General features: G+C 35.6%; 1 protein-coding gene and 1 long non-coding RNA gene across 2 annotated transcripts in view; one reads left to right on the top strand and one right to left on the bottom strand.

Moving 5' to 3' along the window:
• Window positions 1-1598: 1598 nt before the first annotated feature.
• Window positions 1599-6985, bottom strand: LOC144378621 (uncharacterized). The gene is made up of 2 exons (XR_013440504.1): window positions 6269-6985; window positions 1599-2486 (listed from the first exon to the last, which is right to left on the bottom strand). It is a non-coding gene; the product is annotated as an uncharacterized LOC144378621 (long non-coding RNA).
• Window positions 6986-7137: 152 nt separating this feature from the next.
• Cand1 (cullin associated and neddylation dissociated 1) overlaps window positions 7138-21683 on the top strand; it is a 38429-nt gene continuing 23883 nt past the window's right edge. Inside the window, exons 1-2 of the mRNA XM_078053188.1 lie at window positions 7138-7515; window positions 19016-19159. Of these exons, the coding sequence (XP_077909314.1) occupies window positions 7448-7515; window positions 19016-19159 (212 nt within the window). The 5' untranslated portion in view covers window positions 7138-7447. The remainder of the gene's footprint in view (window positions 7516-19015; window positions 19160-21683) is intronic.

The raw sequence follows: 21683 nt of genomic DNA, 5'->3' as shown, positions 1-21683 counted from the left end.
TGGAAATAAATCTCCTTGAGATTAGACTTATACAGTATTCACTTCCTTGGGTACCTAAGTAGAATTCATCATTGGCAAATGATCCATAATAGGAAGTAGTTTGCACCTGTTTGTGTGTGAAACTGTCTGCAGTGAAACACAAGTCAGAAGTGCCCTTTTCCTCCCCTATTAACCTATCAGCTTTGACATTTAACAAAGACTTAGTTATATTTCAGGAATCAATAACTGGTTGAATAGATGGAGCCCTATTGTCTTTAATTCAATTTAAAACAAACAGGAATAGAGCACAGTCCACATTTACTCAACTGAGGGCTGTTTTTAAAATGTACAGTGAAATTATTTTCTACCATGACTCTCCATCTTCCCATCATCTGTTAAGAAAAAATATCAATAGAACATGTGCAAATTGTGTTTCATATTACATTTATCCTTTGAGATAGTAATAGGTACAACTTTAAATTTTATGCTCAAATGTGTCAAGCAGCTGTGTACTACATATTTGTTTTGGGGATTCATAATATATGTTAGCATATTAAATGTTCTGAAGTATTTTTCATTAAGCAAACTGTTCCAGACTGGGCACCATGGTGCCCACCTCTAATCCCAGAGCCTTGGGAGTTTGAGGCAAGAGGATCACAAGTTTGAGAATAGTCTCAGCAACTTAGTGAGACTCTGACTCAAAACCAAAAATTTTTAAAAAGGGGGTGGTGGTGCTGCTAAAGATGTAGCCCAGTGGTTAAATATCCCAGTACCAAAACAAACAAACAAACAAACAAACAAACAAAAAAACCTTTTCTAAGCATCTAGGATGTGGCTCAGTGGTAGAGTGCTTGCTTAGCATGCTTGAGGCACTGGGTTTGATCCCCGGCACCACATAAAAATAAACAAATAAAAAAAGGTATTGTGTCCACCCACAAATAAAAAATATATATATTTTTAAAAAATAGGGCTGGGGATGTGGCTCAGTAGTGAGTGTCCCTGAGTGCAATCCCTGGTACCAAAACAAAACAAAAAACCCTTTTATAAACTTTTATATTTAAGTAGTATCTTGCCATCATTATCACCAAGCTACACCAAAACCTCAAAGCATCTGTTTCTGTTAATATTTTATGGAACTTGTTCACTCCAACACAGTTTGGGAATTGCTGCAGCAGAGCCTCCTTGTAATAAGAGGGGGAAAGGACGGAAACCCATAGAAAGCCCTCGGAGTGCCTTTTCCCACTAAAAGCTTTGACTTTTTTTCTTCATCTCCTGCCATATTAAAACTGCTTTAGCAAAAATTTAAAGGGTTTTGATTCCATTTAATTTCTTTTACACTCATAGTCTCTTGCAGGAGTACTAATGAACAGTCAAATACCTAATGCGGCAGATAAGCAAATTAGGACGTTATTTAGAATCTAAATAATCTATAACAAACAATTTATTTCTATTTTTTCTCTTAAAATCACCCTGGGTACCCAACATCAACGTATATTATATGTACATGCATAGACAAGGATCATAATAAGACTGTACACAGTGAAACAAGAAGTCAGGTGTGTGCATCATTCAGGGTTTACTTCTTGAGAACTGACAGAGTGGAGATGGAAGTGATTCAGTTTGGGGAAATAGAGTTCAGACTCAAGACATTCTGAGCTATGTAGGCTAATATAAAGAACCACAAAATTGATGAAGAAAGCTTCATTCTTTGTCATACCACTTCAGATCTTTCATTTCTCTGTAAAAGTGTCATTCTAAACTGTCCCTCTTTATACATGTATGAAAAGAATGTCCTTCCATACATTCTTTTCATACATGTATAAACTGAGACATTTCCTGTGATCTTAGAAGCCCCAGCGTTGAAAATATTACACATAAAGTACCCTCCTAGTTTTATAAAGATCCTCTGAGGGGACCCAGATGCCCTCTAGTCTATAAGCTTATCATGGAGGAGAGAATTCTAAGAGAAAGAAATGTGGTAATTAATTGGCAGAGAGAGTTGGGTGTTTCTTCCCCTACTCACTTCAAAGACAAACAAACAAACAAAAAAAGACACTTGGAGGAAATGAGAATCTTTGCAAGACAGGAAGAGCCGGAGAGCTTTGTGGTCTGCCCATGATGTCAATAAGGATGAAGGAAAAGACTTGAGTGTGTGTTTGTTTGAAAGCGGTGATAAGAAAAACGAAATGATAGAAAAATCTTTAATTTAATACTTCCAAAGCTTTAGATTATCCATTATTCATGGTTGGCCATCCTCTGATCTGTACCCACTTGAGAAGAGAAAGGCACAGAAGTGGCAGGGTCCAGAGGGAATTGATAGTGCAGTGGTTGTACTTCCTCCACCCAATGTACCTAGGATGCATGGGTTTTAGTGGCCACATGGACAAGTGTTCTGAAGAAAGTTGGGCTTGAACCTGGAAGTATCCCATCTAGGAGTGCTGTTGCCACCTGGAGGCCTATGGAGTGCTCAGAGCTTCTTTGTCAGGAAAATGTGCAGTAGGTGGCCTCTTTTTTAGAGAGAGAGAGAGAGGGAGAGAGAATTTTTTTTTAATAGTTTTCAGTGGACACAACATCTTTATTTTACTTTTATGTGGTGCTGAGGATCGAACCCAGTGCCCTGCGCATGCCAGGCGAGCGCAATACTCCTTGAGCCACATCCCCAGACCCAGTCGGTGGCCTCTTGAGAGACACCTGAAAGAACTCACAACCTTGGCTTTCATATGAGAGTCAGTGTTTGGGTGAATGCCAAAGAGAGGACATTAACAGTAAGGACAGAATCTTCTCAATTCCAGAGGATCTAAAAACAGACTGGAGTATCTGGATGGCTATTGGACTAACTAGTGTCTTAAGTCTATTTTCTGTTGATATGATAGAAACAACAGACTAGTAATTTATAAACAATAGAAGTTTATTTGGCTTATGGTTGTGGAGGCTGGGAAGTCTAAAAGCATCTGACAAGGGCCTTTGTGCGAGTTCATGACATGGTGAAAGGGCAAGTAAGCATGTACTCGCAAAATGGAGGACATCTAGTTGAACTCGTTCTTCTAATTAGGCACCCACTCCCACAAAAAAAAAAAAAACCATAAGTGGATTAATGAGGCAAAGCCTTAATATCTCACCTATTAATACCATCATAACAGTAATTGTATTTCAGTAGGAGCAATTGTATTGAACTTGTAACACCTTGAAAGGTCTGAAAATCTATGGTTCCACCCAAGATGTCCTTAAAGGTCATAGAAAGTATTTTACAGGTGTATTTGGAAAACAAAACAGAAAAGTAACATTTTGTGCTGGTACTCTGAAAACTTCAATTATTCAACAAACCAATTAAATGATCTTTCCATTGTTCTTCATTTATTGACATTTGTCTTTTAATGCACAATTTATTCCTACCATATTTAAAAATTTTAAAGATAATTTAAAGATCTACTCTTCATTTCAAATACAAAATATAAAGCTACCTTGATTCTATATTCATGGTGAGTCTCTTTTTTTGCCTAAAATATAAGAATTTTGATATGAAATTTAATATTTTATCCACATGAATGTTCAAGATTAGGGGACATGTTTTGCTTATCTTTGTGTCCCTTTATCTAATACAGTGCATAGCATAGTGTAGGTACTCAATATATATTTATGAACTAAGCTAAACTAAAGATAATGTTGGAGAACTTCCCAAAAGCTGGAAAGACACTGATTTTCTTGCTCTCTATTATTTCTCATCTAAGCCTTCTATTCTGACCATTTACTAGAAAAAACAAAAACAAAAACAAAACTCTGAGTTTAGCTTTACCTAGATTTATTTTCTTTTGTATATAATATTAATTTAGCATAAATGAATCCTTAAAAGAAAGCATTCTCTGCTGTTTACTAACAAGCTGTATTCATTGAAATACAAAATCAGATTTCCTTTTTTTAATATCTTTTAGTTGTAAATGGACATAATACTTTTAATTTTATTTATTTATTTATTTAATGTGGTGCTGAGGATCAAACCCAGAGCCTCGCGCGTGCTAGGCAAGCATTCTACCACTGAGCCACAATCCCATCCCCCAAATCAGATTTTTATAAAATAAAATTAAATGCCACTAAAGTGCCTATTAAAATTTTGGTATTGGCTTTTTACTCAAAATAAGCAGAAGTTTAAAGATGGAAACTGCTCTTAGGGAACTTACATATTACTAATATAGTTTGTCTAAGACTCTGGAAAGGGGAGGGGAAAGGCATTCCATATGGGTGAAACATTCTAGTGGAATAATTTAGGAAATGGGCTCTGAAGCAATACTGTCTTAGTTTCAACCCTGACTCTATCTTGTCAGTGGACTGTTGTGAGTTACTTGATCTTTTTCTGCTTCTTCTAAACCCTGAATCCATCTTTTCAGTGGCTTTTTGTGAGTTACTTAACTTTTTCTGCCTCTTATACTTCAGGTATAGAAAACATCTATAAGATTCTGAGGATTTAACGAGTTAATATTATACTTGATCCATGAATACGTTCTTATTGTAGTGACAAATAATCACCTACTTAGAATGGCTAGACATAATTTTCCAACTTTATAATGGTGTTAAAGCAGTATGTATTCAGTCAAGACCATATTTTGAATTTTAATCTTTTCCCAGGCTAGCAATACATGGTACAGGTGAGCCACAGCTCCCAGTCAGCCACACCATCACAAGGATAAAAAACTGATGCTAACAATGTACTGATACTAAATTATGATGTGCAGTAGGTTTGGTGTAGAAAATGGATTTTCACTTAAAATGGGTCTATTGGTATGTAACCTCATCATACATTGAAGAACAACCGTATTACTATTATCATATACAAAGAATTGGAGCTAGGTGTTTGAAAGACTCAAAACAGTGGGAATAATTCGTATATTAGAAGAGTGACAAGTTAGAAACAAAAGGGTAAGGACAGATGAAAGAGGCCACTGAATTTCCAAATATTGAGATATTATTATGTTACTAGTGAGCCACTAAACATTTTAAATAGGTTAAACAGTACAATTTTAACAATGTTTTGAATAACTTTGGGTGTGTAAAATGACTTGGGAATAGGGAAAAATAAAAGACTGAAAGAATAGAATAATATTAATAGTAACTTTTATTAGACACTTTCTTGGAACTTTGTAAGATATTTGCAAGAAACACTAATTTTAAATATTATTACTATGCTACAGGCAATGTGATATATGGTGTATTTGATTTAACTCTTAAAACAACACTAAGGATAATACTCTGCTGAACTTCGTCTTACTTATGAAAAAACTGAGAATCAAACTGAAATGAATTGCCTAAGACAGAGCTAGTAAATGGTACTAAACATGATTTATATTCAAGGTGTCTGACTTCAAATACTATAGTTCAGTTGGAAACTGATAAATGAAAAGATTTACACACAAAAAAAGACAAGCCATGATTTTGTGTCTTACTGGAAACAGGCTAAAAGAAAGGATTATCAGATAACTGAGCTTTCAAGCCTTGAGAGTCACAAGAGAAAAATGACCTCTCTGTGTGAGCATATATTACATTAACTATTGTGGGAAAGCTGTTCAGAGCAAAAGGAAATTAATTGTGGCTAAAGTCCTCAAGGACACTTTGATGAAAAATGCCCTAATGGTGGCAAACTTGAGCAGAATGAAAGCAGGCATATGGCATTACTGGGCAGAAAAGAATATACATATGATATTAAAGTAAAAGAATAAATGGTGGTAGACAGTAGTAATAAGGAGAAATTTAGTTACTTGCTGTGAGTTCAAATCACATTTCCATCTGTTTTATTAAACTGCTATTGTCTATAAATGTCTCTGACTTAGAAGATACTCAGTAATAATTTGGGAGAAAGAATGGTAAAGATATGTCAGATGGCTTTGGTTGGATTCGATGTATTTAGAAGTAAGACAACATTTAAAGGTTTATATTTGATACGACTATCAGAATGAGATTGAATTTTCCTTGTCTCTAACTTAACTCTTTCCAGACAGTTAGAACAGATAGCTCCACTCTTACTAAAATTTTTTAGGTGTTGATCCCTAGCTGGAAAAATTTATGTGAAAACTCCCAAATAGATTTAAAAAACAAACAAACAACAACAACAAAAACAACCACAAAACCTTGGATATTGAACAAATGCTTTGATATTGCTTCTCTATGTACATGAGAACACAATAAAATAAACAGCTGTAGGATCGTCAAATGCACAACATCAAATGCAGAAGATAATCTTTTAACATTCTAAAACGAGTGTTCCCCAATAAAATCGTCTGTAACTGTATATTATTCTTACTAAGGTCCTGCGGCTTTAGAACTGGTTTTTTGATTCACGAAAGCAGTGTGGGTCTAGACAGAAGTGAGGCTCTGGGCCTTCGGATGGGTAAGGAAGCACCAATTGATCCGCAATGCGCTTGCCCAAACCGCAGCACCTAGCTCTGCAAACAACGCAAATGGGGGCGGGGGGAGGGGGAGGTGTGTGTGGGAGGAGCGCGTGGAGGAAAACAAGAACCCAAGGCAGAAACCAAGAGCACGCTGATTGAAAGGTTGTATCCAGCACAGCAGCTTAGATCGCAGGCAAATCCCAGCATCCCCGCCTCCCACGGGAGCCAGTGAGGAAGAGACAAGTTCCCACGGCCAATCACATCTCAATACAGCCTATCACCCTACTGAATTCTGGGACTTGTGGTTTTCACGTGGCAACACTACATCATGGTGGTTAAGGCTAAAAGCCACGCACGCGTCCGTATTAAAACGAGAGCTCCATTTTATGTCTTCTGTTGGTCTCTAAGCTAGTTCCCTATTATTATTACTCCCAGACCTCACACGTCTTAGGAGTCATAAACGTTTTCTGTCAATGTCATACGGAAGAAAACATTCAACCTATTTTCTGAAAATATACTCGTCCCACTAGTCTTTCGTCCATTAACCGTCGCCCTTGAGTCTCGCGAGAACAGCCCCGTTGAATCATTGTCATGCCTCCTGAAGGCGGTTCACACGAAGACTGACATTGGCTTCGGCCAACAGAATTGCCCTTTAACTAGCCCCTCCACAGCGTGCCTGGAGAGGCCTCGTGAACTCTGACCTCAGCTTTCCGTAGCGTCCCGCGTTTGCCACCCCCGCCCGCGGAGCGAAGGAGGCGGGTTTTGGCCTCTTGCCCTAGGGAGCGAGTGCGGAGGGAGTGGGAGCGAGACGGCCCGAGTGGAAGTGTCTGGCTTCCTCCCGTAGAGGCCCTGCTGTACGCCCCGCCGCCCATGTACGCCGCCGTCGTTAGGCCGGCCCCCTAACTCTGCTTCCCCCGGGACAGGCTCACGTCTCTTCGGGGAGGGGGCATCCTGTAGAGGCGCCTCCAGTCAGCGCCAGCGTCGCTCTGCGACCCTGGAAGCCGGAGCCGCGGCGAGAGGAGGAGCCCCATCAGCGGCGGCAGCGGGCAGCAGCAGCCACAGCGCCAGCGGGCGGGATCGAGGCCGTCAACATGGCGAGCGCTTCGTACCATATTTCCAATTTGCTGGAAAAAATGACATCCAGCGACAAGGACTTTAGGTGAGGTCGAAATCCGATTCTAACCCACCTCGGGGGTCCCCCATCCACGGCCCCGGCCTGCACGCCGGCCTGGCCCCACCCCTTCGGCCTTGGCCCGGCTGCCTCTCTTCCCCGAGGTTTTCAGCCCACCGCTCGCTCCCGCTTCCCCGCGGGTCTCCTCCAGCCCCCGCCCCCAGCCTTTCCTCTAGGCGGTTGTCCGCCGCGGCTCCGATCCCTTCCTTCTGGGTCTCTAAGCGTCCCCGCCGCATTCCTTGGCCCCGGCGACGTGGTTCCCGCGTCCCCGGCAGTGTGGAGGCCCAGAGTCACCCAGTACTGTAGTGGAGGGAGTCGCTCTAGGCGCGGAGACCCGGCGGCTAGGCCTACTCGCCGGCCCTCCGAGACGCTAGGCCTCCGAACGCGCCCGGGCCCTAGCTGCTGCCCGCTCAGGGACGCAGCATCTGCCCGCTCTCCCACAGATGTGGACCTGGCTGCGTTCAGCTGGAACGATGAACTTTTTTGAGCTCTTCGCTGATTGGGTTATGTACTCTTTCTTCGGATAATGCTTTTTTGAGAAGGGGGAGGGGAGCTGGGATGAAGGAAACTTGGCCGGTAGGGTTTTCCCGCCAGCATCTTGTCAGTCTTCCTTGTCAGGTGAAACCCACGCAAGATCACGGAATTTCTGAAAGTCTCGTATCCTTAGATCCAAAATCACTGCCAGAGGGTTGAATTGCTGAACCTTAAACCACGCAAACGAATCTTCTTGAAAGACGGGCTGGTGAACATGAAGCTTTAGTACAGTAGTTCTGATCCAGGAGACTTGTACTGTTGATTTCAAATTCTTGTAACATGCACATTTAAGATTTGTTATATTTTCACATTTTTTTTTTTTGTTTTTCACTCTACAGGGATTGTTACTTTCCTTACTGCCTGTCTTATATTCACAAATAAATAAGCTCTCCATCAAAAAGAAAAAAAGCTATTGATAACCTAGGTTTTCTTCTCTTGTGCTATAGTAATTGTAATTAGCGTTCTTTTAAAAAGAACCGGCAATCTTCAATTAAAATTATGGGTAAAGAACTTCCTTTTCTACTTGTATGAACAATAAGTTTTAACACCTGAAAATGTGTCTCTTGGGAAGAAATTTTCCAATTTCTGAAAAAAGGAACCATGAAAAAAATCAACGATCGTGTTCCAAGACAAATTTGAAAGTTTTGCTACCAAGAGAGCTTTTAAGTGTTCTATTTGTAATTTCTAAAAACTAATTTGCTGAAGATAGTTTAGTGCCCTGTTTGGGTATTTTGGAATTTTAGATTTGTGTAGTTCTGGGACCAAAATCAAGATTATTGAAGGAAATAAAATTTTTATGTATTATAGGATGGGGTTGTAGTTCAGTGGTAGAGCGTTGACCTAGCATGTGCAAGGCCCTGGGTTGGATCCTCAGCATCACATAAAAATAAATAAAATCAAGGTATTGTGTACAATTACAATTAAAAAACAAATATTAAAAAAATTTATGTATTGTTTAAGGATTGGGATGCTGTTTGATTCCCTTTGGAGTTTTGCTTTTTCACAATTCGAGTTTTGAAATTTAAATAAATGTTTGAATGGAACATACATTACATACATACATACATACATACATACATACCTTTGGATCATATAAGGTGTGCGGTGTGATTTCCTCATACCTTATGTCAGATTGGTTATTCCTATAAAAGTACTAAATTTCATTCTGATATTAATTTTAGTCTAAAGGTAGTGCTTCCACCATACTAATACAATTTTGTTCAACTAGACTGAATCAGATATGGATAATGTGTTTAGGAAGAGTAAAGAAATCATGTCATATGGTGATACCATGGATGTGATTATTGATTGAAGTTCCCTTATATTTCTGGCAAAAGAAAGTAATGCATGTATGCCTGAGTTTTTGTTTTCTAAATAAACTATATGAAAGAAATAATACTTTGATGTTCAACTATAGTGATTGCTGAACTTGATAAGAATTATCTACTTACTTGGGTTGGAATGCATCAAAACTTTGCTTAGAGGATTGGTTTATTGATATAGTTCTAATGGTTGGTGAATGCTATTAAATGTATCTTGAGGAACAATAAGTGACTTTCAGTAATTTGGCATCTTTAACATTTTTATTAACTGTTTTAAAGACTTTCTTGTAATATGCTTTAGCCATCTGTTAACAAACAGGTCCTTGGAACTAAAGCACCTTGTGTATTAATTAACAGACATTTAAAGATTAAAATAGCATTTGAAGTTTTTTGAGGATTTTTCTCCATATTTTCTATATAGGCATTTATTTTACATTTTTTAAATGATGCTTTGTTCACATAGAAATTTAGTTATTTTGATGTAAGTACGGGAATCCTGATTACATATTTTAAAATAATTAGTGCCAAGAGGATCTTGAGGGCAAGGATAATTAACATTATTGGATGCCTAACTAACGTGTCTAAAGTACTCTATCTTGTACAAAGGAAAGCGGAAGAAAATAGTGCTGCCAAAATGAAGAAAGTTCTATTTTCTTGATAGACTCTAGGAGAATTTTACCCAGTCACAAGATAGGAGTTCTAGTCATGCACTATTCTTTGTTGTGAACTGTGAGATCTTGGGCAAGTTACTTGAGATTACATTTTCACTTTTGAGAGGCTTGCACAGGTATAATTACAAAAGGTCTCTTATGGGTCTGAAGTTTCAGGTTTCTACTTAGCTAACTACATAGCTTGTTAATGAAGAGAAGGTAGAGAAACATGCAAAATTTAGAATTTTGAAATTCCAGCATTTTAAAATCTTTTTGTAGATAAAAAACTTACCAGTTTTTTTTTTAATTTTATTATTTCATGTGTTAATATCCTACCATCAAATAATGAAGAATACTAAGAGTTTGGAGAAATGGAGAAGCTTTGGGAAGAGAAAAGTCAAGACTGGAACCTTTTAATAAAATGGGACATTAGTGTGTATCCTAATAATGACCTATTAGTCTTAATTTTTTGGGGAAAAATCTTTAAAATAATAAATGCTAATTCAGATAACTCTTTAAAATAAAAATGAAGAAACATTCTTTAGGAGAGTACCTTAGAATAGTTCTCCTCACTTAAAGAAAACACCTTCTGCTTCTCCCTCCACACCTAGAAAACCTTTATATCAGTATGTTTTGGTGATTAGGTGATTGTGTAGATAACAGAGTGAAAGCTTTGAGGTAAATGAGCCCTGTGAGTGCGTAGTCCATACGTGACTATTAATAGTGAGCATTCAGTGGGTGGAGGCAACTTTTCATCTGCTCACTACCAACTTAATTAAAGTATTGCAAAGAATCAAAAGCTAAGGAAAATATTCACTTGTCTCTCTGTACATGTATCTTTCTGCTTACTGTGAACGTCATATACTTTATTTATTCTTCATAAGTAGTAAAAGTGGACAGTTACTGTATTACCATTAAGGAAACTGAAATTTGGCTTAGTTATTTCCCCTACGTCATGATAGATTTGGGATTTATAGAACCTCTTTACCCATGAACTCTTATTTCCTGCCCCCTCACTAATAAATGTTTATTTAAATAAAACATGAAGATATATAACCTTTCAGAATCACATAATCTGCCCATGAACTCTTAATTACCATGCTATGCTACTTCTCTAGAGTTTTAACTAGTGGCATTATAAGTCAGACCTTAAATTTCAGTTGCCTCTAAAATTAGGCTTATGGAATATTTTATGCTGGAAAATACTTTTAATAATTCTTTGAGAGGAACTTCAGAAAGATCCATTGCTTGCCCTTAGTGAGCATACATGTTTGCTGAGTGGTCAAGACACTATTATAAAAAGATAAATTATACCATGGCAATGTGTAAGTGTCAGGCGTTAAGTGGCAGAGAAGATTAAAGTAAGGAGATTCATATTCATGGAGAGATCTTAGTAAGGTCTTGAAATTCTCAGTAGAAAATGTGAGAACAAGTATGCAAGCACACTACAAAATTTCACTAGGCGAAGGGGAGAAAATCTTGACTGTAGATGGGCAGGTATTCAGAAACTTGTTAAGGACAGAAACCTTGTCTTACTGAACTGAAACCTGTAGAATTCTTTAGCCTTGTGGTTCTTCAGTAAGTGCTTATTAGATCCAGAGTTAAGAAAAAAAGTGTGTGTGTGTACACACATATATAAGTATATACACATATATAAAAGAATTGTAAGAAATCTCTGTAATAAACCATTGTAAAATCATTTTGTTTAAATACCTCTCTCTACATCTTAATCACTATTATAGAATACGAGTATTTCTCAGTTGCAGAATGGTTTATGATGCAAATTTGTTAAGGTGTTTTGGATATTTGAAGGCATTTTCTCTCGAAAAATGTTTAAAATGCTAAAAAAAAAAAAAATTTGGACCTGTTAAGGAATCATAAGCAAAACACTGTTTGAGCATTAACAGGAAATACCAATTGAAATTATTTTGACTACTTGGAGAAAATCAGGTGTCCTGAGAAGAAATAGATTTGTAGAGATATTATATTAATAAGGTGATTCCTGGCACATTTTAAGTACTTAGCAGATTTATGGCAGCAACTTACTTGATTTTACTCAACATGGTTTTTCTATATATAGATACACTACAAACATTGTCAGCAAAGGTTAGGATTCACTATTGAAGGAGGGAGGGGGATGTTATAGAGGATACTTGGAAGAAGAATAAAAATTAGTTTTATTTACTTGAACATCACTAAGACTACTTACTGTAAGCTAATTTATAGCCTTTCAGGAAATAAATGAGAAAAAGTTAAAACAGTGTTGTGTGCTCAAAGGCTTTGAAATTTGAAAGATAATTGGTTTACTGGGTGATGCAGTTGGCCCATATCACCTAGATTTCTGTTGTAATCAAGGGTGAAATTGTGTTTGGATAAGAGGAGAAAGATTATGGTGGAAGTTACTCAGCGTGCAGTCAAGACATCTACTTTTACTGTGTTCCTGCTTCTCTACATTGGATTTACTAAAGATAAGTTTTCCCTTCAAAGAACTTCTAGTCTCGAAGAATAATCCAGGAGTATAAGTACCAGACCATGACAGTCTTGTTCATCACTGTGTTCACAGCACAGTTCCTTATGCTGGGACCCCCAAATACGTCTGAGTAAATCCCACTGAAAGTCCAAAGCAGAATACCTTGGTGTCACCCCTATCCTGCCTTTCTTCTCTTTAGTCCTATGATGAGTATTTCTCAAATTAGTCTCCCTACCTCAGCCTTCTTCCTAATCTAGTCTGTTTTCGCTCTTGCATAAAGGAAATAAATTCTTTATTTTCAGCCAATTACTGCCTCTTTCACTAATTTTCCTGATGAAAAATAAATTCAAACTTTTTGGCTGTTGCCTCTCTGAGTTCACTGAAACTGCCCTACCTGAAGTCTCTAGCATTCAGTCTTCTGATATAACTGATTCAGTGAATATTTTCTTTTTTGTTTTTATTTTTTTAATACATGACAGCAGAATGCATCACAATTCTTATTACACATATAGAGCATAATCTTTCATATCTCTGTATATAAAGTATGTTCACACCAATTCATGTTTTCATACATGTACTTTGGATAATGATGTCCATCACATTCCACCATCATTGCTAACCCCCTGCTCCCTCCTTTCCCCTTCCACCCCTCTGCTCTATCTAGAGTTCTTCTATTCCTCCCATGCTCCCTCTTCCTACCCCAGTATGAGTCAGTGAGCTTCTATCGGAGAAAACATTCACCATTTGTTTTTTGGGGACTGGCTAACTTCACTTAGCATTATCTTCTCCAACTGCATCCATTTACCTGCAAATGCCATGATTTTGTTCTCTTTTATTGCTGAGTAATATTCCATTGTGTATATATGCCACATTTTTTTTTTTAATCCACTAATCTACTGAAGGGCATCTAGGTTGGTTCCACAGTTTAGCTATTGTTAATTAGTATGCTGTTTTTAAGTCCTTTGGGTATAGACCGAAGAGAGGGATAGCTGGGTCAAATGGTGGTTTCATTCCAAGTTAAGGAATCTCCATACTGCTTTCCATATTGGCTGCACCAATTTGCAGTCCTACCAGCAGTGTATGAGTGTGCCTCTTCCCCCACATCCTCGCCAACACTTATTATTATTTGTCTTCATAATAGTTGCCATTCTGACTGGAGTGAGATTTGACCTGCATTTCTCTAATTGCTGGAGATGATGAACACTTTTTCATGTATTTGTTGATTGATGGAATATCCTCTTTGATATGTTTTTGTATTTGATTTGCCAGAATTAGTATTACTGAGAATTTTTGCATCTGTGTTCATTAGAAATATTGGTCTGAAGTTTTCTTTCTTTAATATGACTTTGCCTGGTTTTGGAATCAGGGTGATATTGGCTTCATAGAATGAGTTTGGAAGTGCTGCCCCTTTTTCTATTTCCTGAAATAAATTGAAGAGTATTGGTATTAGTGCTTCTTTAAAGGTCTTATAAAACTCAGCGGTGTATCCCTCTGGTCCTGGGCTTTTCTTGGTTGGTAGGCTTCTGATGGAATCTTCTATTTAATCACTTGATATTGGTCTGTTTAAACTGTGTATATCTTTGGTTCAGTGAATATTTTCATTGGTCAATCTATTTGATATTTAAGTACTTTTTATCACGTTTTTTCCTTTCAGAGTTTCTTACATAGGTATCCTGGACACAGGTTAAGCTTAATGTTCATCACAGTGAGGGAGAACACATACAATAGGGTCTTGGAGGTTGTTAGAAGGAACCTATTTATTTGGGTCATTTAAGCAAAGGTCTAAGGAAGTAGGGCTTTACTTTAAATTGATGTTTCTATGACCTGGCATCTTAAATTTTATAGGGATTTCTGGGCAGTGGTGCATACCTGTAATCCCAGCAACTAGGGAGGCTGAAGCAAGGAGTGTAATTGGTAAAGAAGTAGCACTCATTTAACTAGAGAAGGGAGACATTTTGGTATTTGTGGTGTTCAGTGACCTTGTCTGAAATGGATGTTCTATGAGATTGTTTTATGTCAAAGAAAAGTATGTGCTTTAGTTGTAAGCATTAAGTCAGTTTTAATAACATTTGGGTTTAGATATGAGATTCACATCAGTTTCTGGATGTCAAGAGCTGCATATTTTTGCTGGTGGTTGTTTTTTGTTTGTCAGTTTTTTCTTCCAGTTCCTATTTATGGCCAACTGCAGATGAAGTTGTGCTACAGGACTTTGATCCATGGTGTTTATATCTTCTTTGTGACTGAAGATTTTGTTGATTTAAGATTAGCAACATACCTATTCAGGGTCGTTGTACTTAAACCAGAGTTAATTCTTTCTCATTCTAGTGAAAGATGAATGATTGAACCATTTGATGTGACAGTGGCTGTACAGTTACATTAAGACTAGACAAAGATACATCAGTGGTGGTAATACCCAAAGTCTTTCTACTTCTTTCTTCCTCTTTATCCATTACTTTGCTTAAGTCTAATCCATTTTGAAGAACTATTTTACCTGATAATCTCAAATATAGTTAACCCTTATTCTTGTAGTAATTGCTTTCAGTGAAGTTGCCACAAACATCAAATTTTCATATATGGAACCTTGGCTTCTATGGAAATTAAAAGGTTAGATTATTCTGAGCCCCTAGTCAAAACATTTTTTTCTAGTTTTATATGTACTTCTGTTTAAAGACATCTTATTTAATATACTTGGCTCATTAACATTGAACTCTGAGTCAGTAGTACTGTAATTCATGCCTGAATGAAGCTTATCTATTTTTTTTTCCCTGAAGGCCCATCTCAGCCTTCTTGCACTGAGGGATCCTAGCTGGACAGCATTTTAGAACTGTGCATGGGGGCTGTATTAAATAGTAAAATCACTAATAAAGGTACCAATGTAGAAAACCTGGCACTAAATAAGCTAAGAAGATATTTGTTTATAATTATGAGAGTTGAAACATAGAGTTGAAAGTAGGAGGCCGCTGAGAATGTATGTGTTGAGTGATTCAAACTTTTTACCATTCTTTACTTGTTTGTAAATGATTATGAAATGAGGAGTATTAATTTTGGGCTTATGAATAAATTTAGCCAGTAGGCAAATTTGCAGATATGTATCTGCAAAAATTGAGGATCAGCTCTCCATTTTTCCCCATTTTTATTGATAACCATAATTCAGACTACCATAATTTCTTGGTTTAGACTGCTGTACTGATTCTCCAAACTGGTCTCCATTCAGTCAGGCTAAATGAAGATTGGTTCTCTCTAAAGTGTTGTCCATAGTAGTGGCTAGAATAGTATATTTGAAAGGCAGATCTGTTTATTGCATTTACTTCCCATCTTGATCCCATATGCCTTTCAGTAACTTTCCATTACTCTTAAAAACTAAAATCCTAATGTGATCTACAAATCACTTTAATTCCATCTCTTGTTTACCTGACATCAATTTTCTCCCTACTCCTGAATAATTCTGCCTGTTCTTCAGAATTTTTCTTCTCTGACTCCACAACCCCTAATTTAGTCTAGGTCAGGTTACTTTGTTATACCATTTTTTTTTCTTGTTGGCATGTTTCTTTATGCATTTATCTCACCTCATGACTCTATAGGTACTTATGTAATTTTAAAAATTAATATGCTTCTTACTAGACTGTAATGTAATCTTTACATTAGGAAATATGTCTTCTTTGGCTATTCCTTATATCCATAGCAGCTAGTATAGTGCTTGATACATAGTAGATTTTCATTACATAGTGAAAATATATATATATATATATATATATATATATATATATATATATATATATATATCCATTCCTAGCTTGGCCTCAACCTACATTTTCATTTTTTTCTATTAGGTTTCTGTGCTTAGTCACACTAAACAACTACTCATTCCTTCACTCTGATGTTCTCTGCTCCCTGCCATCACTACCACAAAAAGAAAAAAAAATGTAAATCCCAAGCCAACTTTTCTCCATGAGATCCAAAATGACAGGCAGTTCTTTGATGTACTCGTTTTTTTATGTTCTTGAGTGCTGTTTTAAAGCAAATGTTTAACAGTAAGAGTTGTCCATTTACACTGGGCGCAATGGTACACAACTGCAATCCTAGCAGCTTCAGAGTCTGAGGCTGGAGAGAGGGCTGAGACAGGAGGATCATAAGTTCAAAGCCAGCTCAGCAATGGAGAGGCACTAAACAACTCAGTGAGATCCTTATTCTAAATAAAATATAAAATAGGGGTGGGATATGGCTCAGTGGTTGAATGCCCCTGACTTCAATTCCCCATACCAAAAAAAAAAAAAGGCTCAGTGGTAGAGTGCTTTCCTAGCATGTGTGAGGCACTGGGTTTGATTCTCAGCACAGCATGTAAATAAATGAATAAAATAAAGGTTCATTAACATCTAAAACATATACTTAAAAAAAAAGTACAGGACTTAGTCTGCATATATCATCTTGGTCCTTAGCACCATAACCTAAAACGATAATGTCTGCTGAAGGGTCATTTCCAAATTAGCTGTTGAGTCTGCTATGGACAGCCTTTCAACTGGTCTGACAACTTTCCTTAGAAGGAGATATATTGTGCAATTTTTTTTTTTTATCAAATTAATGGAAGAAAGTACTCCCAGAACTTTCTGGCTTCAGAATCACCATTCAGAAGTAATTCTTGATATTACAATACCTCAATCCACTTTTTCTGATGTTTAAAAATACTGTCTATTGCTAATTTCGCTGATGCTCATTTCACCTTTATTTATTTATTTAAATTTAACCATGGGTTTTCAAAAATTGGTAGACTTCTTTATACAGAATAAGCTTTTTGAGGTCAGGGCCAAGACTTATTCACCTTTTATCTTTCCTTAGCTCTTAGCTTAGCCTTTCCAGCCTATAATAAGCAGTGAATAAGTAAATGACTAAGGAATGAATTTATGTACTAGAGCTCATTTAGAACCATAAGAACAATTTTTTATTTGGAATTATCTGCATTTTCACTTAAGTTGACTATCAGTGTTTCTCTTGAAGCACTTAACTGGCTTTGCAGAGGTCTTTGGGTTGTTTAACTTCTATGGTTATTTAATGTATTTTATTTAAGTAAAATGGTTAAGTTGCTTTTCAGTGCATTGTATGTAAAAGTACTTGTATTAATGTGCTATACAGTTTTTTTCCACTTCAAAATATTATGAAAATTATGTGGTTCTAATTTTGTCTTCATATTTTATAATGGGGAGGAACTTCCAATTTTAAAAAGTACATGCCTCATTTTTCTTTTATTGTCTCGATGTGAATATAAACTTTAAAAGCTGTTTTACAGAACTTGATAAGAATTGAACTACATGGCTTACATATAGTTTAAAACTTAATTAGTATTAAATGAACATCTTGGTTATAGAATTATCCTTAAAATTATAAGTAGTGAATTGCTAAATTTACCATATAGTTTATTGCCACACTGCCTATCTCCATAGTTGTTTGTCAGTTTAGCTCCAATTGTTGTCACTAGCTGTGTTTTAAAAATTTAAACATGGATTTTAACATTCATGCATAAAACAAAATATTCGATTTTTATTCAAACTGGATCAGGTTCAATAAAAGAGAAAGATATTAATAAAAAGGTGTTAAGTAGTTGTCATTTAAGTTGGGTTATTTTAATGAGTAGAATGTAGCTAAGAATTATGAGAAAAGTTGATTTGGCTTTAAACAGGTCTTAGGGCTTTATTTGAATGTGAGTACCTTATATTCTGAGAAACTAATTTAAAAAAATAGTAAATTTTGTGGTAATGTACATTTGGGAAAAACCCAAGATCCTATTTATCTTACCCTCTATTCAGCTTTTTTATTTAAAGCTTAGGGTAGATGATTGATGACTCTAACGTATTTTCAGACTATTCAGTGCTAAACTTTACTTTCCCTAAGATTCTTAAGGAGGGGGGAGAGGTAAATGTCAGGTACAACAACTTTCTAGAATTACCTCCTCACCATTTTGAAAATACACTTGATTTCTTGTGACAGAGTTGGAATGGGCATGAGACTTTATACTGGAAAATTTCTAGTAATTTATAATATGTGACCTCTGATGGAACATAACACAATTATGGTTTGGAGAATATATTCTTAATGTTTGTGGTTAAGGGCTTCATAGATAAATTAAAATCCTATGCAAAAAGAAAAAAAAATTTCCCTAAGAACAGTAATAAAATTACTTAGAATGAATGAACATTCACTGCAGGTCATGTTAGTAAATATGAAATCAAGACTGACCAGGGGATAATAATTTTGAATGATGTTACTTAGACTTAATATAAGAGCATATTGGGACTTAAAACATATCCATCTGAATATAATAATTTTTAAATATAATCTGTTATCCTCTTTGGTAGCATTTAAATTTATGATCACTTAAAAGAGTTTTTGTAATATACTATGTTCCTAATATGTAAATGATATAGCATTGGATTTGAAAGATGTTTTATTATTATTATTATTTGTTATTTATTATTAATGCTTTAAATTTTTTGAATTAACAAATTTTAATTTGTTAATAGGTTTATGGCTACAAATGATTTGATGACAGAATTGCAGAAAGATTCCATCAAGTTGGATGATGATAGTGAAAGGAAAGTAGTAAAAATGATTTTGAAGTTATTGGAAGATAAAAATGGTGAGGTACAGAATTTAGCTGTCAAATGGTAAGTTGTATTTTGCTACTCCTGTGCCTGAAAACACTCTATGATTGGTAATTACCATATTTTGTTTCTAGATTATTAAAAATAATAATAATAATAATATTAGGTAACTAGTGAATGTTTAGTGTTTGTGGTATATATATATATTTATTTACATACATAATGTAAATTAATGAGCTTTTCATGGTATTTCTTTTAATGCTTTTAGAATATATATAGGGAATTCCAGAAGCAATGGTTCTCCAACTTATTTGACCATAGCCTAATTTTTCATATGGGTAAAAGCCTGTTTGCCTCTGAAATATTAATTTCAATAGTAATCGGATTTGAAAACCAAATGTTGAAGGAAAATCAACATTCATTTTTTAAAAACTTCTTATTTAATAAAGAATGGAAGCAATCAAAGCCATAGTTAAAACTGATGACACGATGGTTACAAAGAATTTCCTTAAAATAATGGAAATTCTAATTGTTTTTTGGATATATAATGCAATAAATAGGAGCTTCTTGTTAGGCACGATGTTGGCAGTTTGGTTTCTGCTTAGAATAATTGGGTACAGAATCTGAATTCTTAAAAATTTTTGTTAATATACCTATTTAATTTGCGAATACTAAATTTTAGAAATCTATAATTTATATACCAAGTTATTAGTAAGTATGACCTTCAATTTTACACAAAAATCAAACTGAAGTTATGTCATTTTTGTGTTTATCTTTGGTATCCTTTTAAGTAAAACATTGTTCCATTATTGCTCCTTTGTTGAGTCCTTAATAAAGATTTCAAATTTATTTTAGGCTAAGTTCTTAAATATTTGCTGTAAAATCAGGCAGAAAATGAAAAAAATCATTGGTCAACCTAAAATCTGTAGATACACAGTACAAATATCTCTAATTTGGAACATTTGCAAGTTTAAAACACATCCTCAGGAAATGATAAGTGTAGAATAATACAACTGAATTAGTAATTTTACTCTTTCTATGTTATAATTGTTTCCTGTATGCCTGATAAGCAAAATTCAGCTTTGTTCAAAATGTGCTAAACATTTACTATAGTCTTAAAGCAATAATAAGAAGTGAATTAAGAACTATGTACTTTGCTACTCTCAATAAGTACATAGTTCTTAATTCACTTAAGTATGAATCTTTACTCAAAGAGGTTGGAGAAGAAATATTCGAGAAAGTAAAGGAATTTAAGATAGAAAAGAATTCATTACCCAACAGAAAGATCTAAAAAGGTTCTTTGAGGTTTCAGATGTCTCTGAAATCTTAAAGAACACCTCCAGTACAGATAGTTCTAGTTCTGTTCCAGAACATAAGATCTGAATACCGTCCACTTTTATTTAAACTAATTACTGACAATAAATCTTGACCAAAGATAACACTAGAAAGGGGCAACTATAGACCTCATTTAAATGTTTAAAACTAAATATAGCAAAAAGTTAAGAACAACACACCTATGACCTACTGGGGTTTAACACAAGAGTGTAAGGGTAATCACTTCAATATTGTGTGCTTTATGAATATAGTTATTTTGTCATGTTTCCTATTGGCAAAGGAAGAAAGTACATAGTTGTCAACACACTGATAAAATTCAACATTGATTCTTGATTGAAAAAAAAAACACAAGTGCATTCATTACAATTAGAAAGGTGAAAACACATTTTCTCAAAAAAACCAACACCATACTAAACATGCCATTAGACTGAAGAATAGGTCTTTATTTCCTTGACAGAATTCATCACTTGTTTCAGGTAAATCACTTAATAATATAGGAATTGAAGGTCGCTGTTTATCATTAAATATTACATTTCTTCAAAAGCTAATAAAATACCAGATAAACTCACACTAAGGTCAGAGACAAAGCATCCGGGTATGTTTTTGTCTTTCTAAGAGTATTAGTCACTATAAGGGACAATAGGAAAAAGCAAGTCAGTCAAGAAAAATGTAAATAATTCAGTGGGGTAGCAGAATGTAAAGTTTAAAAAATTAGTAGCTTTTCATTTACTTATGAAAATCAGTAGCTTTTCATATAAGCAGTTATAACCAATTAGAAGCTATAATGGAAATGAATACCTATTTACTATAGCATCAGAAAGACAAAACACCTAGAAGGAAGTGTAACAAGAAAATTTAACAGTGGTGATCTTGAATGGGAGTATTGTATAAGGTAAGGTTACAATTTTAACTTTTTCAAAACTTTTAAGAGGAGGCCAGTGCATTAGTATTCACCTGTAATTTTAGCAACACTAGAGGCTGAAATAGGGGGATCACAAGTTCGAGGCCAACCTCTGCTACTTGGTAAGACCCAGTCTCAAAATAAAAGCAAACTAAAAGGGCTGAGAACGTGGCTCAGTGATAGAGTGTCCCTGGATTCAGTTCCTAATACTATCAAAGAAAAAAGTTCTGGGAGAAAAACTTTAAAATATTCTTAGATAAAAATGTTCTCAAGCAAATGGAAAGACATCTGTGTCCTTGGATTGGGTAGCTCAGCATCAGCATTGTAGAGTTGAAGCCAAGACAAATTGAC

Source organism: Ictidomys tridecemlineatus, chromosome 6 (genome assembly GCF_052094955.1).
Source record: "Ictidomys tridecemlineatus isolate mIctTri1 chromosome 6, mIctTri1.hap1, whole genome shotgun sequence".
In the NCBI taxonomy this organism is placed as follows: domain Eukaryota; kingdom Metazoa; phylum Chordata; class Mammalia; order Rodentia; family Sciuridae; genus Ictidomys; species Ictidomys tridecemlineatus.
This window is presented reverse-complemented; position numbering and strand designations above follow the sequence as displayed.